The 17,504-nt window shown below is 38.7% G+C and overlaps 1 protein-coding gene across 3 annotated transcripts; it reads left to right on the top strand.

Moving 5' to 3' along the window:
- The first annotated feature begins 1,137 nt into the window (after positions 1-1,137).
- AHG1 (Protein phosphatase 2C family protein) lies at positions 1,138-10,087 on the top strand. 3 transcript variants are annotated; one of them, XM_088961968.1, is made up of 4 exons: positions 1,138-2,010; positions 2,090-2,437; positions 3,331-3,436; positions 9,263-10,087. In XM_088961968.1, the coding sequence occupies exons 1-4, from the start codon at positions 1,531-1,533 to the stop codon at positions 9,598-9,600; spliced, it is 1,272 nt and encodes a 423-aa protein (XP_088818094.1). In that variant the 5' UTR covers positions 1,138-1,530; the 3' UTR covers positions 9,601-10,087. The 3 variants fall into 3 exon arrangements, with proteins under 3 accessions (XP_088818094.1, XP_088818096.1, XP_088818095.1); XM_088961970.1 differs by lacking the exon at positions 9,263-10,087 and adding an exon at positions 3,579-3,922 and having other exon boundaries at positions 1,348-2,010; XM_088961969.1 differs by having other exon boundaries at positions 1,389-2,010; positions 9,401-10,087.
- The last annotated feature ends 7,417 nt before the right edge of the window (positions 10,088-17,504 follow it).

Raw genomic sequence — 17,504 nt, 5'->3', positions numbered from 1 at the left:
TATCCAAATTTTCAAACGTGTTATTATAGTATTTAAATTTTCAAAAAGTGTCAAATTAATACTTATTATTAATTGACCGTCAAGTATTTATTGAAAATATCAAAACTATCCTTCAAAAGAAGATATTGTTCATTGTCTTATACCTTAAGATTGAATCGATTGAGATATTTGAGATTCTAAACTAGTAAAGTCATTGTCTTCTAATTCTACCTTTAGATTTAGATCTGAAATACATTCTTTTCTAATTATTTTTTTATTTTCAGTTATTATTTTCTTTTATCATATTTTATATTTTTCTCCTTTTTTTTAAATAATTGATTCAATCTGAAATAACTGAAGGTCAATTATTAGAGTTCACATCTCCAGAGCCGCCCCACGGCACATCTCCACTGTGTATTATGAACATGTGTATTATGAACATCTCCTGATCATAATACTAGTAAGGATCATGTTATCATTGGAAAATGTTCGCAACGGGGATGTTTTATGGGGCGGAGATGTGATCTCCAATTATTGACAATGACCAATTTAATATTTTTTAAAAGTTTATACTGCAGTGACAAAGTTGGGGTACAAATTTGACATTACCCTAAAATGGAATTTTTCCTTTCTATAAGGTTTTTGGGATTTTTATTGTTCTCCTGCTTTCGCGACTCACGCGCTGACCCGGCCCGGCGGGACGGGGCCTTTGTTCTGAGTTCTGACTGTTTTCGAGATACCCAGAACAGTTTCTTACGTGTCAAGTATCGACCAAACACGTCAGCCGCGCGGCGCTGGTCCTCCCAGAGTTCGCCACGTATGCATACTACCCCCTGAGACCCAAAAGAAAGCGATGACATCTGACAGACAGGAATATGAAAAGCCTTTTAACTCGGCGAAGCCATGAAGGAATTCTATAAACGTATCTTAGGTGGGCCAGGCGGTCGCTTCCAAGTACATCAGTGGGCTTTTTTTAGTAGCCCACGTATCACACGACACCAAAGCACGGCCCCCTTTGGGTAAGGTTATAGTGGACACGTGTAACACCAGTATAGTCGATTTAATTGATCGAGGCGACCGCTGCTTTTGTGTCGCGCTATTTTGATTTGCTCACGATAAAAAAGCCGGTACAAAACTTAGAACACGAGACCCTACAAGAGGGAAAACCAACCGGGCGTCTCACGTCTGGGTCTGGGCGAAAAGCATATAGCAGCAGAAAATGTTTGTTCTTTTAAGACGTCATCGAGGACAGGTGTCGCCAATGCAATAGGAAATGGTCGGTGACGGGTAGGGCGGGCAGTACGGTCATCTGCCCGTGGAGTCACCTGGCCCGGCTTCTTCCACGAAAAAGGAGAGAGGAACCACGTCGCCGTTTCCTTCTACGACTTATTAATAAAGTGAAACTCAACTTGTCTTTCCTTTTCCCACTTCCTGATGTATATTCTACGTTGATATGTATATATATAATGTTAAAATCCTCACCGGAGATGATGCAAGGCGGGAGAGGATACTTATCGGCGCTCGCTCTGTGTTGTGCTCTTGTACTTACGGATGCCAATGGCTGAGGTTTGTCGAAAAATGGTAAGTAGCGATGGCTCCTCCGCAAACTTCCGGGAAGCTCGCCGGCGGCGAATGGAGCTAAGGAAACTTGCTGGTGTCGCCGTAGTGCCCGGTTCGGAGTCACCTTCACGGGACAGTTTAAGTTGTAAGGAGAAACGCCAAGATAATTCCAATCATTCGGATAAGAGGAAAAGAAATCGAACGGGTGAAATTTCTGACTGTCCATCAAAATCCTCTTCATCACCGTCGTCAGAAAGCCGGGAAGCAGGAACTTCGTCGACTATGCGGTCGACTTCAGTCCAGATTTTACTTGACGATACAGTTCCGGCTTTTGGTTCGATATCGGTCTCCGGGCGTTCGCGTGAGATGGAGGATTGCTTATATGTACGAGTAAACCTCTGCCGGCCTGAGATTACCTGCGGTCGACCGCTGCATTTCTTTGCTGTGTATGACGGCCATGGTGGTTCTCACGTAAATCTCAACAGCTTTTCTTTCTAAATGAGATTTTATTTGAAAAAAATATAGTTACTAAAATATTAACATGATCTAGGTGGCCGAAATGTGTAAGGAGCGGATGCACGTGTTCTTAGAGGAGGAGTTGATGCGGGAGGAGTCGGAACCCGGTGAGGATGGTAGAACCGCGCAACAGGAGCGGTGGAGGTTGGCGATGGGGAGGTGCTTTGAGAGGATGGATGAAGTGGCGCTGAACGCGTGCGCATGCGGGAAAGTGGTGACGCCTTGCGAGTGTGAACGAGCTGGGTTGACGTCGGAGATAGTCGGGTCGACGGCTGTGGTGGGTGTTATCACACCGGATAGTATCATTGTTGCCAACTGCGGGGACTCGCGCGCAGTTCTCAGCCGTGGAGGGAAAGCCATACCTCTATCTTTCGATCACAAGGTTCGTCGCTGGCCCTTCAATTTATCAAATTCCCGGTAACCATTTCACGTAATGTTAGCTTTAGCGGGAAATGTCCGATGGATGTTCATTGAATCCACTCAGTTGTGCATCGTGTTTACTATCTATTCCGGAATGACTCCGGGATTCTCTGTTGGAGTTTGGTGTTTTTCCACCCGGGTGCGCCACCTGTCCAATGACACGAGCAACCCATCTGTCCTTTTTTTTATAAAACGAAAAGAAAAGGAAGGAAAAGAAAACCTCCGAAGTTTCAATATTCTCCGCTGATCTGATTCTGATCCTTTGCCCTGTTTGCTTGCCGCCGGCGGTAACTTCAGCACCATTTCGGAACGCTGGGGGTTGGGTGGACCTTAGCGAAAATCCGACATTACCGTTTTCTTTGGCGGAGAATGATGGAATGGCATAAGATTCAGACGGCGGGAAGGGAAGGGACGACGATCACCGACGGCGAGTGTTTCGGGGGAGAGCAGGGTTGAGTTTCTCTTACAAAAATCATGGAACAGGTGGCAAATCCTAATTGGGAGAACGCCAAATCCAACAGTAATGGAAATGGAGGGATATCCCGCCGCGCCCTGAGACTCCTCACACAAACGTGGCACGCATGCAATCGAAATTCAAACCATGATAACGGAGTCCGGTTCGGATATTTCAGGATCAGATATGGGGACCCATATGGCCCACCACGTGGGTAGTGCTTACAAATTACAAATCAGATGAGGATCGATCCGCTATGGATTGGGTCCAGGTGTTTGATTAGCCGGGCCAAAGGTCCGAATAGCAAGATTAAAAAAATCTTCTGATTATTTGGCCCGGCCCAGATCCATCATCATCTATAATCGCGGAATAGATATGATGTTTCCAAATTTTTGGTGCAGCCGGACAGGCCGGATGAGCTGTCTCGAATCGAAGCGGCCGGGGGACGGGTTATCTACCTGAACGGAGCTCGAGTCCTCGGAATCCTGGCAATGTCCCGGGCTCTAGGTACTCGTTTTCTTATTCTCAAGCATATATCATATCGTTATAGTAGCAAAAAGATGTGATTGATTCCATTCCAATGGCTGGGCTCTTCTCAAGCATGTAATTATTGCTGTATCAATTCTTAGTATTCTAACCACGTGGGCAGGTTGTTTTGGTCCCACAAGATTGGATCCGACGGTGTGCTGTCGCATTCCTATTTGTGCAAGTGCAACATCTAGGAAAAGAACCTCCGAAGGAATCACGAGTGAATGAGTTAAGGCAGTGCCTTGCTGTTGCCTTTCTCTTTTTTTTTTTTTTTCCTACCCCTTCTTTTTTTTTAACTAAGGACACGTAGAACCTGGAAACATTGATTTTTTAGTCGCTGTCTAAGAATTCCCACAATAAATTTTAGCTCCACCGTACAGTTGGGTAGGTGTCAAGATCGGAATTGCGATTTGATATTTTGAATCGTTGTACGTCAGTAATATAATTTATATTATTTTTTTTAAATTTCTCTTGCAAAGCACTCCGTTCGGAGCCACCACCTGTCATCTATTGGTTTTCCATGATGAAAACTCGACATATGTTCGACACCTGTCTCTGTCTCTGTCTGGACTCTGGCCAACTTTATTAGATGAATAGCAAACCAGGAACATCAGCTATGTTTGATGTTGACCAAGAGTATGAGTGACAGGGTCGTTCCTAATCCCAGTCCAACCTCTCTAAGTAAGAACTAAGAAACCTTTGGTCGGTCCTCGGTCGGAGCCCGTGCCCAGGTCCCAGGACCATCTTTTTCAAATACTTGTATTTCTAATCTTGGCCCAATGAAGTAGTCACCCTTTCTTTATATACTAGCATGGTTTTGTTCTTGAACTCAACAAAACTTTACACATCAATTACGGTTAGGCCAATGTTTTAAAGCCCAATCGAGAACCAGAACCGCTTTGGCCACTGGTTTCTGGGTCAGTGGTTCAACTGCCCGATCAAATGGATCATCTCAAGTCATTTAAAAAAAAATTAAAAAATATGATTAAAATAAAAAATGACTCAAAAACTGTTTTTGGGTCAAATTGTGGTTGATGGTTGGACTACCCTGGCTTATGAGAATAACAGTTTGGGGCTGAAAAGGAACTGGTATCCAGACCAGTTTCCGGGCTGAAGGGTCCAACCATCTCCATCAACAATGGTTCGAAAACCTTGGCTTAGGAGGCTACATGAATCCTGTTCTTCCATTCCGCTATGTCAATGCAAGCTCTTCTATTAAAAATTCTAGAATGTGGAGGCATTATTATTCATGGCCTAAGAATGGTGGGGTAATAAAAAGGGATGGATAAGTTTATGGATTTCATATGTTATACTTTATGGGTCTAAGTATTTACCAATGTAATGACCACTGTATTTATCTGTTAGGTTGTTGGGAGTTTTCCAATTCCTTGGAATATAAGAAGAGACATTTAGGCTCAGTCCAGGAGTACAAATACAAATATGTAGAGTGCAAATTCTTGTATTTTGTATTATTTTGTACTGTACATATTTGTATTTGTACTCCTAAGTTCTATCAATCTGATCCAATGATATTAATCTAGGTTTCTTGCCTTCCTAGTCTCTAATATATATTCATCAAAAAAGGCTGTCTTCAAGGAAAAAGATTAGTTTCCAAGCTCATGAATTTGGATTAGAAACTGGACCTCAATTTGGATATAATTTGATCCCATCCAAGTCGCTGTTTACTACCTTATTGACAAAGTTCTTGCACCCCTTGCTGCAAATGACCACACAGGGGAAGAATCTTCTACCAAAGAATATGCAAAATATTTATTGGGATATGGAATTCTTGTTTTATTTGAAAGGGAGTGGTGTGGGGTGTTGCCTTATCTTTTTTTTTCCCCTTTTCTTTGTTTGTAAAAGGCTCCTTTTGTTTGTGGTGTGAATTTCTTTTGCACTGGTGTATATGCATGGGAATGCAAATGGTCTGAGTGCAAATTCTGCTTTACTTTTGCTTTCAATTTATCTTTGTTTTGTTTTTGTTTGTGAGGAGCAAGATAGCAACGACGTGGTCCCCTCTTTATATGAAAGAGAATGGTGGCAAGGAGAAAGGTTGTCTATTTGGAAGGATTAAAATAGGAAGTAAAATGATGTGATCGACAGACTTTAAAATGAGAGAATTAAGTGGGGATGATCATAGGCCGGGTCAAGCTCAAGCTAGGCCAAGTTTTTATAGGCTTATTAACAGCCATTAGGGTTGCTCAGGCCAGGATAAGATCTGGGCTAGCCCATATAAATTAATAAAATATATTTTTTCAAAAAATAAAATATTAATTTAATTTTATAATCAAAATTACGAAAATGATAGATAAAGCATTAATGGAACAGAATGGCCAAACATGGTTCCTGTAACTGACCCTATATAGTTGAGGCAAGGCTTTTGGAATGCAAATTTTGCACTACTGATAAGTAACTGAAACAAAAGTGCAAATTTTATATCAGATAGAAGTACAAATCAGTCATAGTCACAAACAAACAGATGCATAACTGAATTTGTTTCTGGTTCAGATTTGCACAGCAAACAAACAGAGCCAAAGAGAAAAAAAAAAAAAAAAAAAAAGAAAAAAAAACAAACATAAGCATCATAACCTCCCAAAGACATCAAAATCACTTTGTTCTAATAAAGTTATCAGAAAGAAGTACAACGCTACAACCCAAACCCAAACAAAACCAACACTGAATTCACACGACACATCCAAAATCCAACTCACCTCATCTAATAGGTCAAATCTTTCTACACATGATCAAAGCTTCATTCTGTAAATCTTCTCCACAAAAGAAAGGAAAACCACACCAGTACACCTTCAACCTTTCCTTTTAGTCTCAGTACCATCCACCTCCTCCCAATAACACCTCAAGAAATATCTCACTCTGCTTCTAAATGTATGTTGAAGGCCATTTATTTACAGCTTTTTAATCTCTTATAGGAAACCCCTAGATTGACTGTGTGCTCAAACTAGACTAGGGGGCTTTATTTGATGAACCATGAGGAGCTTCTCAGATTTACAGTTACCGCATTAGGAAATGATGACTTAACCAAAACATGCCAGCCATTCTGGACCCATCAACTGTTTACCAAAAAAAAAATTTATGGACCATCAACTAAGTTGTTACACAGAAAGTTAGCTGACCTAGGTCTATGTTTTTGTAACTCCTAATCTAAAGAGTAGTTATAATTTATGCTGCCTGGTTCTTGGGTTCATCCGGTTGATGTTCAGGTCTATTTTGGTTTTCTGCAATATCTTTTGTTTTTAATTCACTAATATATCGATCTATTTCATAGATGCTTCTTGTGGTCTGATCATTTTTGCACTGTAAAAAGTATAGTTTGAGGCATAACACAGTAGAGATATTACATGTACAGATATTTTGCATTTTCTATTAAGGTTTAAAAAATTACTATTTGGTGTCTAGTTTTAGGAGAAAATGCAATTATGAGCTTTGCCCCTAGAGGAAAGCGCATAGTGCTCCAAGGTTTAACATTGATACAATTGGATTGGAGAAATCTGATTGTACAAAGGGACTGATGGGTTGTTATTGGCTGGATGTCCACCAATTCAGATGACTCCTGCGTCAGTTCTAGTTGAAGAAGAGAAGAGACAAGAGGGTCACATGAAAATCGATGGGTGTGTACAGTATGCATACACCTAGAAAAAGATATATATATATATATCTTTGTCCATCATCCTTACTGAGGATGATGTAGCATCAGGAAGGATTTATCAGGAAGGATTTGTCCATCATCCTTACTGAGCTTTAGGTTGAGTTCCAACGAGGTATCAACTTGCTTCGAGTCAGAGAGATTGGCCATCTTAATCAAGTCACTAGCATATTTGTGTTGATTAACAAAGTATCCTCGAGCACTTCTGGTGATTTCAAGACCAAGAAAGTAGGTCATAGGACCAAGGTCCTTCATTTTGAAGGATTGACTGAGAAGTTGCTTCAACTGAATGATCCCTTCCAAGTCATCACTCGTAATAAGTATATCGTCAACATACACTAGTAGAAGAGTCACTTCTTTGGGGATGGCAAAGAATAAAGAGGGAATAATTTGAGGCACTCTACTGAAATCCTACTTCAATAATAACCCCTCAGAACTTCTCAAACCAGGCCCATGGGGCTTGTTTAAGCCTATACAAGGACTTCTTTAATTTGCAGATTAGAGTAGAACCATCACAATAGCCTGGAGGAGACTTCATATGCTTTTTTTTATCAGTAATAGTAAAGCTTTATTAATGACGTCAATGTTTATGGAGGTTTAGATACAATAGGGGAGGTAAAAATTCTTAGAGGATTTACTAATTTATGTAGATGTTATTCTAGTTTTCAGGGAAATCAGAATGAGATGTTGGAATTTCAGAAATCCTGATGCAAATTTAATCCTTGGCTGTATTTGAATCCCCTTGGGTCTCTCTTACACACACATAGAAAAAAAAAAGTCTGATTTGCAACTGTTGTTTTGTGCTTTCACATCAGAAAGGATTTCATGCAATGGTATGTGAACGCTATAGTGTTTTAAACCAAACACCAGTTGAGGTCTCTCCGGATTGTCCTGTGACCAATGTGATCTCTGTTATCATGGGCTAGTTTTAGGCTTTTAGCTAGCATTTCTCTATACAATGACACGTGCATGCAACACCAAAATATATTTTCACATATTTATTCAACATACCCAAAAAAATACTATGGCAGAAAGGCAAATGTTGAAATGGATTACTGGGAAAACTAGAAGGGGTAGGATCAGAAATGAACATATTCATAGGAACCTAGTAGTGGACCTGATAGGTGAAATGGGGGAAGTAGACCCACAGGATTTTTAGACAGGTGATCATATTATCAAGTTTCTATCAGAAACCCTAGAGTAAATAATGTAAACAAATAACAGCTGTTCATTCAGACAGGTTTGAAGACTGCTATAGTTTCAACCTCTTAAAAAAGTTAATGATATCATAGTTGTTCTATGATATCAATGACCAACCCCTAGTTGGAAAAGGTTGTTTGATGTTTGTGATAGTCTGCTCCTCTGATTGCAAAGCCCATCAATGTAATGAAGAGTTGAGTGGGCTGCTGAAGCTTTGACATCTGAGCCCATTATGTTTTATGCTACAAGGTATCTGTAGAATGTGTGGTTGGATGCCTTGTTGGTTGTATGTAGTTTCTATCAGAGTATTCTAACATAGTCAGCATCTTATTATACTTTCTCTTCTTGCTGATCTCATTTGGTTCTATATAGGAAAGTTGCACATTTGTCTAGGTTAGATCAAATGAGGTTGGCATTGTCGGCACATTCTACATAAAATCATGTGCATTGCAAGGTATCCAATCTTGATTTCTTAGATACAGGGGGAATTGGAAAAATACTTTTCGGAATAGATAAATTGTAAGGCGGATCGGAAAAGCTCTCAATTTGGATTTTTCCCATACTCTTCGATACCACAAGGCAGTTGGTCTTCTTCTGGTCTGGATGGTGTTTCCCCTTTCTGTCTGCTGCTACTACATTCTGGTATGCAATGCTGGTCAACAATCAGCTTACACTGGTAAGAGTCCTTTAATTAGAATTATGCCAGTGTTTTGGTCTAAAGGTTTTACAAAAGGGAAAGTTGCCTAGCCTTTACACAACTAATGTTACATAAAAGAATGATGCAGGCAGATTACACATTGTCATTATTGGATACATGTTGTCTGTTCCTACTGTTAGAATAGTGCTGCAACTTTGCTATCATGTATGGTTACAAGTTGACTGATGTAATATGTACATCTCTTTTCCCATCCTGTTTAGTCAGCTCATTTATTCTTGATAAACAGGTGATAAATACCTAAAACCAATAGTGATCTCTGAACCAGAGTTGACAATCACAGAAAGGACCCCAGAAGATGAATGTTTGATCCTAGCAAGTGATGGCTTATGGGATGTACTGTCAAATGATATGGCTTGTGATGTAGCTCGCAGGTGTCTACAGGAGGCAGAACCATCCAATGGCACACGAATTTTGAACTCAGAACCTCAGGTTGAAGATAATGATGGTGAACATCAGTGTCAGTCAAGGTGCTCACTAGCTGCTGCCCTGCTTACTCGCCTTGCGTTGGGGCGAAAAAGCGCAGACAACATCAGTGTCATAGTCATTGATCTGAAAAGAGCTTGAGGTAAAGCAAAAGAGGTGGTTTCTTTCCATATGGATTCTCAATACACACAAAAGGAAGAACTGATAAAAAAAAACATGAACATAGAGAGGGTGTATGTTATGTAGAGGTTTTTGAGCCAGAGATCCTTTTCCATATGGAGAGATTGCTGTTATCATAGCTTTTGGTTGGGGAAAGCAAGCATGATCCAAGGAGGGAAGATTGTGTCCTCTTTTATACCTCTCCCATCTAATGGGTCTCACCAAACTAGGAACCCAAAACAAAAAAAAAAAAAAAAAAACAGCAACATGTGGATTATTACATTGGTTTTTCAACTTTGTACAGACTCTTCCCTGGATTGTTTCGTCAAGATGTTTCCAATTGGTATGAACATGAACTGAATTGCATGGGAGAATTAGAAGGGTATGAACATCACCTCAAGGGGGGTCTTTCCTCAATGGACTCAAAATTAATGCAATAATTCATCCAAGAGTTCATTCCATGCTTTCCGTAACCAATCAGTTTCCTTTGAAAATTTCTTCATATTTAGTTAGCTCTCAAACAAAGAAAATGTTGAGAATTTATACGATTGTAATTACAAAGCTGCACAAGTGCTAAAGGTTTTAACTCAGCGAGGGAACGGCGGCCTACGAAACCAAATAAAGTACCAATTCTTTCCAAGACAAATAAAGCCTTTTACCCAATATAGGACTGAGGATGGATGGAGAAATTGATAATTTGTGAGTTATTCAGCTACCAAATTGCTCTCGTGGTTAGTTTGGAGAATAAACATAATTCCAACTGGTTGGTTCCGCCCATCCATGGATGGCCGGTCCGGATATCTAAACCGTGAATCACAAGCACTCAATCAGTTATCTTAATATCCTACCAACAACAAACAGAAACATCTGCTATCTCAATAGCAAGTGAAAATATGTACCCTAGTTTATAATTGTAAAAAAGCAGTCAATCATCAACACGTAGGCTGTCTTAATAGCCAAACCTTTAATCGGCTGGGCTTGCCCGGTGCTGCTATACCAACATGTTTTACTACTTTGTTATTGATGTGGTTGTACTGCCCAAACTTTTAAGTTGAACAGCTAATAAGCTGGTGCCTAAGGCTGCATTTGACACTGAGTTTTTAATTAAAGAAAAGGAGATAAGTCCTGAAAATAAGGAATGCCAAATGTAACCTAAAGCTTTTTCAAATGACAATTTATTAGCAGTGTTAATCTTGGGGTTTAAAATGACAACACAGTTCTGAGCTTCTTCTTGAACATCCATATTTCTAGTTTCTTTCTGAATGCCAACAATCTGATTTTTATTTCTCTTAAATGCCAACAATTTGGATTTCTTGGATGCCCATAAGATGGCTTTCTTTTTGAATTCCAAAACTTGCATTTTATGTTACGGTCCTAAAAGTTAAATGCCTAGTTTAATGTGTTCCATGTCTTAAGGCTGTTGACGTATTGGTCACGTATGTAATAATTAGTATCGAAGCCCATGTCATAACTCAAGTTCACATCATGGAAAGAACTATTTGCAGCCTAATGAGAAACATCAAAGTAAAAGAGTTATCCACTATAATACTAGTTGAGTGAGAATTACTCAAAGTGGGAGCCATCAAGATACCATCTGCAGTGTGGCGGTATATTACCATGCTACAATCTTTAAGTTCAAGGGAAATTCATGGTTTCTCCCACCTCATAAACTTTTATTGTTTTTTTTTTTTATTTCATTTATCAAAACTTTCACTTATAATACACTACCCCCTTGTATTTTGATAGATTCTTGCACCCAAGGGTGGAGGTATAATATCATGTGGAGTCCTTGCTCCCCTCCAAACTTTTATTAAAACTTTAGTTGCAAGGGAGTCAAGAGTAGAGTCACATGATAAGATAGGGTCCTTGCCCTCCCCCAAACTTTTGTAAATATAAAACTCTCTCTCTCTCTCTCTCTCTCTCTCTCCACCCTAGGGGTGTTTATGGCCTAGGTCAGGCCAAAGATCAATGATTAGGGCTATAGCCTAGAGTCGGGCCTAATTTCTAACCTATGTCTTTTGAACTGCTCATTTTTTGTAAACGAGTGAAGATGAAACTAGGTCATGATCAACGTGGTATTAAACTACTTAAACAAGCTGAAGGGAAGGGAGGTCTATCATATGGATGGCTAAGCCATGCAAGGTGGTTGGGCGAAATTTAAAAAATTTATTTTCTCCCTTTTGGGAATTGTATTCCTAGTTTTAGAAAAACTACATTTTTCAATGATCGTTTTTACAACAAACTGGACTAGATCTGAAACCAAAAGAAAGTGAGAGCAATACTTGATACGGAATCCACACATGTAGCTCCCAAAGTAGGTGTTCACGACCAAAAAGGATCTCAAAACCCACTTCCACTAAAAATGGCGCAGCTTGAAATGTAGCAGATTCAGAAATGCAGTCCTTCAGCAAGAACTGCAATCCAATGGCTTGGATCAAGCAAGGGGGATGAGCACGAGTTAGATCTGATTTTTCTTGCAAAAATTAGAATCAAAACTGATCTCTATCAATTTAAGAATGGAGAATCGAATAGGCTATGGTGGCAAGAGCAGAAAGAGAGGGAAAACTAAGAGCAGTGTGTAGACCCAGAGCAGTTTGCCCCCCTCTATTTAAATACCTTAAAGAGTTGATCTCCTAATGTAATTAGGAGTTTCCTAATCCAAATCTTTATTTGGATATGGACTCTTTAAGTGCATAAGACTTATCTTCATCCGCTGATCCAAACCCATATCCATATCCAAATTTACCCATGTCACATGACAAATGCTGATTAATCTAATTAATCTTTGGGCTTTAAGCCCATTAAGGAGGTGGATCATGTCCCTTATTAATTTCTAGCTAACTTGACTCTCTTTGTATGGCGTGGGAGTCTAACACTGTCCTCACAAAAGCCATATGCTTTTAGCCTAACTTCTGTGACAAAGCCTAGCCGAATTCACTACTAAGCATAGTGAACCCCTGAGTCTATCAGTATGGGCTCTTAACGGGTCCAACATTTACACTAAATGGTCATTGAGTCCATTCATCTTATGAAGACCCAAGGATAATGGTCTTAAGTGAGATTACCCCATCAGGTATGAAAGCCCTAAATGGTCTTACACTTAAGCTCTCAGCCCTTAATGATCAAACACTGCTTGACAAGAGAGGACCTCTTCCTCAACTATGAAGTACAGTGTTGCACTCTCTGCTTGGATGGATTTTAGGAATTAAAACATTTTGCAAACATTTTTCATAAAACATAATATACATATATTTTCTTATAAATATATTTCGCAAAACAAGTTTTAAACAAGTTTGAAATCAATTGTCGACAGTTTAGGTTTCCATCAGAGTGCAGTCCCCGATCATTTAATTTGTATGACAAAGGAGTTGATTCTATCACTATGATCACCCACTCAAATGAATTCTCAGACTGCCCCAACATGCCTAGGTTTTGACCCCCTCTAAGGATCTCACTGATTGGCATATCAAAGACAGTCCAATCCGACACTTAGTGCGGTACAATAATTGAGCTAAGGGTTAAGTGTAACTTTCCAGTTTTGCCCACCAGTCTCTAAGGTCCAAGGCATAACTGGAAATTGGTCTGGGTTCAGTGTTTCAAATAAACGCACACTACATGTGCTTCGGGTATAGCCCTGACAGTTAAGACAAGCTACTCCAACCAACTTGGTAGCACATTAGTGTTAGCCTTGGTAGGATAAACCTCCCTAGGTCTATCCAATGGCTGAGAACATTCTAAACTAACACGAGTCTCATAAGTGTCCACTTTAAGGGTAATTGCACAAAAACATACCAAGTATAACATGAATCAATTATATACTTTTATTGCATACCAATTTAAGGGTAATTGCCCTGATTGGAGCTAAGGGCGAACTTTGTGTAACATAAGCAACTGGGTAAACCCAATACCTAACACGTGTACATTTTGGTGTGAGTTCATGCATTGAAGGGATGGAAGATCCATCATATGGATGACCAAACCATGTAGGGTGGTTGGGTGAAATTTCAAAATTTTTTTCTTGCATCTGGGAATCCTATACCCTGATTTAGAAAAACTACATTTTTCAAGGTTTGTTCTTGAAACAAACGGACCAAATCTGAAACCAAGATTAGGGAGAGGAATACTTGATACAAAATCCACACAAAAACTCCTCATAACATAGGTGTTCACACCCAAAGAGAGTATCAAATCCTTCCTCCACTGAAAATGACACAACTTAGGGTGAGACAGGATCAACAAGTGGTATTTCAGCAAGAACCTTAAATTCTTTAGCAAGAATCAAACAGGGTAATGAGCACATGTTCAAAATTGTTTATTCCACCAAGAAACAATAACAAGATCAAATCTTGATCACTCAAAGAGGTGGAGATCGAACATGGTAGGGCGGTAAGAGTAGAGATGGAGAGAACTAGAAGCAAAAAGTAGTCAAACTGTAGATGTCTATTCTAGTTCGCCCTCCTCCTTTATATAGACCTTAAAGAGTCGATCTCCTAATTTGATCAAGAGTTTCTTGATCCAAATCTTTATTTGGATCTGAAATCTTTAAGTGATAAGGATAATCTTATCTACAGATCAAGATTAACTACTCCTAATCAAATTAGAAGTTTCCTGGTCCAAATCTCTATTTGGATCTGAACTCTTTAAGTGGATAAGAGTTATCCTCTTATCCTTATTTGCTGACCCATACCCAAATTCGTCTCCTATTTAATTAATCCAATTAACCCAGTTCAAAATGGGCTTTAGGCCCATTAAGCTTTCAAGCTCACTTCCTTATAATGCTGGCTAGCTTTGGTACTCTTTGTATGGCGTAGGACCCTATCATTGATCTCCACATAAGCCACATGGGTTCAGCCTATCTTCTGCTAGAAGGCTTAGCCAAATTCACTACTGAATAAAGTGAACCCCTAAGTCCATCAGTATGGGCTCTTAATGGGCCTAACATTTACACTAAATGATCATTGGGTCTAGCCATCTTATGAAGGCCCAAGGACTGTGGGAAAATGTGAGATTAGCCCATCTAGTTTATTATCCCTAAATGGTCTTACACTTAACCTCTTAACCCATAATGATCAAATGCTACCCAACAAGAGAGGACCTCTTCCTCGGCTGCCAGGTATGGTGTTGCACTCCTTACTCATATAGATATTGGGAATTAAAACCTTTTGCAAATATTTTGTGAAACCGTAATACGTAATATATATATATATATATATATATATATATATATATATTGCAAAACAAATTTCAACAAATTTGAGATCAACTACCGATAGTTTAGGTTTCCATCAGAGAGAGTGTGATAGTTATAATTATATAACCCTAGCAAGTGCACTAGTTATCAAGTAGTATAAAAATAACATTTCCATGAGAATTTAACAAAATAAGTATTAGAACTATAGCTTCCCTCAATTATTTGGACAACCAAAATTTTGGATCTAATAATAGGAACTACTGAAAATTAAAGATAGAAAAAGAAAAGAGATATAAAAAAAAGCAATCAATGACTGAACTTGCAACGATTTAACTGAAAGTGCGATGACTATTGGTCCACCTAACCTTTCCAATGAATATCAATTTATTAAATTAACCAAGATAATTTATTATTTTCATAAGCTGGACTTTTTTCTAATTTATTTAATATTCCCTTCCAGGATATATCAAACATACTTCTATCAAATAACCCTTCGATTCCTCGATTAGAGTTCTCGAGATAGAAAGTGCGTTAAGTTCTATGAAAAACCTGTATCATCAGATGATTCATGTATATATATATATATATATATATATATATATATATATATTCCTATATTCACACTGAGTTATTTAGTCTATTATATGAATTCCCTTTTTGGTTCATTCACATAAACCAAATCAACTAAGAGGTGGCCAATCTCCTAATTGCATTATGCATAATAACTCATAGACAATATGAAAATAAAAACAACTTGGTTGAATTAAATAAAAATCAATCCATGATTGTGGTTAGGCTTTCCATAGCCCCAGCTATAAATAAACTAGTTCATGATAAAGAAGATTAAACAAACAAGGTATAAGAAAGAACTCATGATGTCGCCCTTGAAGTTGAGATCGATGAGCTTGTCTTCTCCTTACCGTCGCCTTCTTCTCCTCCTAGGTTGCTGACTGCTTCCTTGAAAGTTGAAGCTCTTTTGGAGGACTTTTGATTGCTCCCCAAATTGATTGATGCCTGGTGCTAGTCTGCCCCCCGCAAACTGAGACTGCTGAACCATCTGAATGATTGCTAGTTTGATCTCAAAAATATTAGTTGCAACCGTTGGCCTTTCAATGCTAGGCTGAATGGTCAAAGTTGGTATGGAAAATTCGTGCAAGGATCTATTAGCATTGTTTGCCATCTCTTCTTCTTTTCTTACTCCCTCAAAAGCTTCTTGATTAATTTGTGTTCCTCCTTCCTGACTTTCCAACTCCCTAGCCCTGTCTTCTTTCTCCTTTCTGAGCCTCTCCTTTTTGGCTTTAGTTAAAGCTTTGCACCTACGGTCAATTTCAAGATCTAGATCTTCTAATCGGGCGTTGGATCGCTTCGCATAAACACCTAAAAGGCTGTGCAATGAGCAAAACAAAAAGATAGATTTAAAAAGAAAATAAGAGGTCTAAAGTAATAGAGTATCAAAATTTTTTATATTGATAGTATTGCCTTTCCCGGCAACGGCGCCAAAAACTTGTATGATTTTTGCAAGTATACAGATCGCGGGCAAGTAATAGTGTGTGAATAGAGTGTCGATCCCACAGGGAAGGTATTGTCAAGTACCAAATTTTAAGATTTCTCTGTTATTTAGAAATTAGAAATTCAATTCTCAAGCCAAATTAAAGAAATGATAATGCAAGTAAATAGGTATAATTCAGAATATTATAAAAAGCCTAGGATTCAGGTTTCATCAAATACCTATGACATACTTATGTTTTCTTAGATTGGTTTATTATTGTAGGAATTTATGATCAGATTTCTCCAAATTATATGAAGTTCTCTCTCAAGATACAACACATGTGTTTATGCTAACCGTATGTCTATTCTCGTGATCACGGGCAATGAATACAAACCCATTAAGATCAATGGAAATCAGTTTAACAATCACAAAGGGGTGTTCTTATCTCCAAGCAACACATACCCTAGGTCAATTATCTCAATGAACTAGTATTATGCTTCCACTCTCGCAACTTCACACAATAGCTTAATTCAAGTAATTAATGGCCAATTAATTACTAGCATTAAGCCCTAAGATAAAAGATAAATCCCAACAATCAACGACCCGGTCAATTAAACAAAATCTATTATAGGCAAATCAAAAGACTACATCCAAATCCTAGATCAAGAAATTTAGCTACTCATATTATTAATGAAAAGAATCATTCCAACGATAAAATTTAGTTAAACATTAGTAAAATTGAATAATAACAGAGAGTAAAGTTTGAAGAAAAAAAAACTCTTGAATAGAAGTTGATTGAGGGGAACTCCTCGCCCTTGAACCTTCAATTCTCCTCTTCGCCGCCTTTCTTCTCTTCCTGGGTTGCTGACTGCTTTCTTGGAGGTTGAAGCTCTCTTGGAGGATTTCTCCTTACTCCCTTGATTGATTGATTTATTGATGCTAATCCCCCCCCGCTTTATATAGCTTTTGGAGGAGGGGATATTTCCAACTCCTTTTTGGAGTTCTTTCTCAAAAAATAGAAAGTCCTAATTCCTAATGGTTAGTTTAGATCTAATCTTATCCTATCTCTTATCTGATAATCTCAATCTCTTTTATCTTTCTAGAATTACATCAAAAAATTAAATCTGATAGGACTCCTTGCAGTTTCCTTATTCTTGTATTCGTATTGGGCTTCTACTGCAAACTGGGCTACCCTACGAATTTGCT

Source organism: Nelumbo lutea, chromosome 1 (assembly GCF_056320005.1).
Source record: "Nelumbo lutea isolate HS-2025 chromosome 1, American lotus-T2T, whole genome shotgun sequence".
Lineage (NCBI taxonomy): Eukaryota > Viridiplantae > Streptophyta > Magnoliopsida > Proteales > Nelumbonaceae > Nelumbo > Nelumbo lutea.
This window is presented reverse-complemented; position numbering and strand designations above follow the sequence as displayed.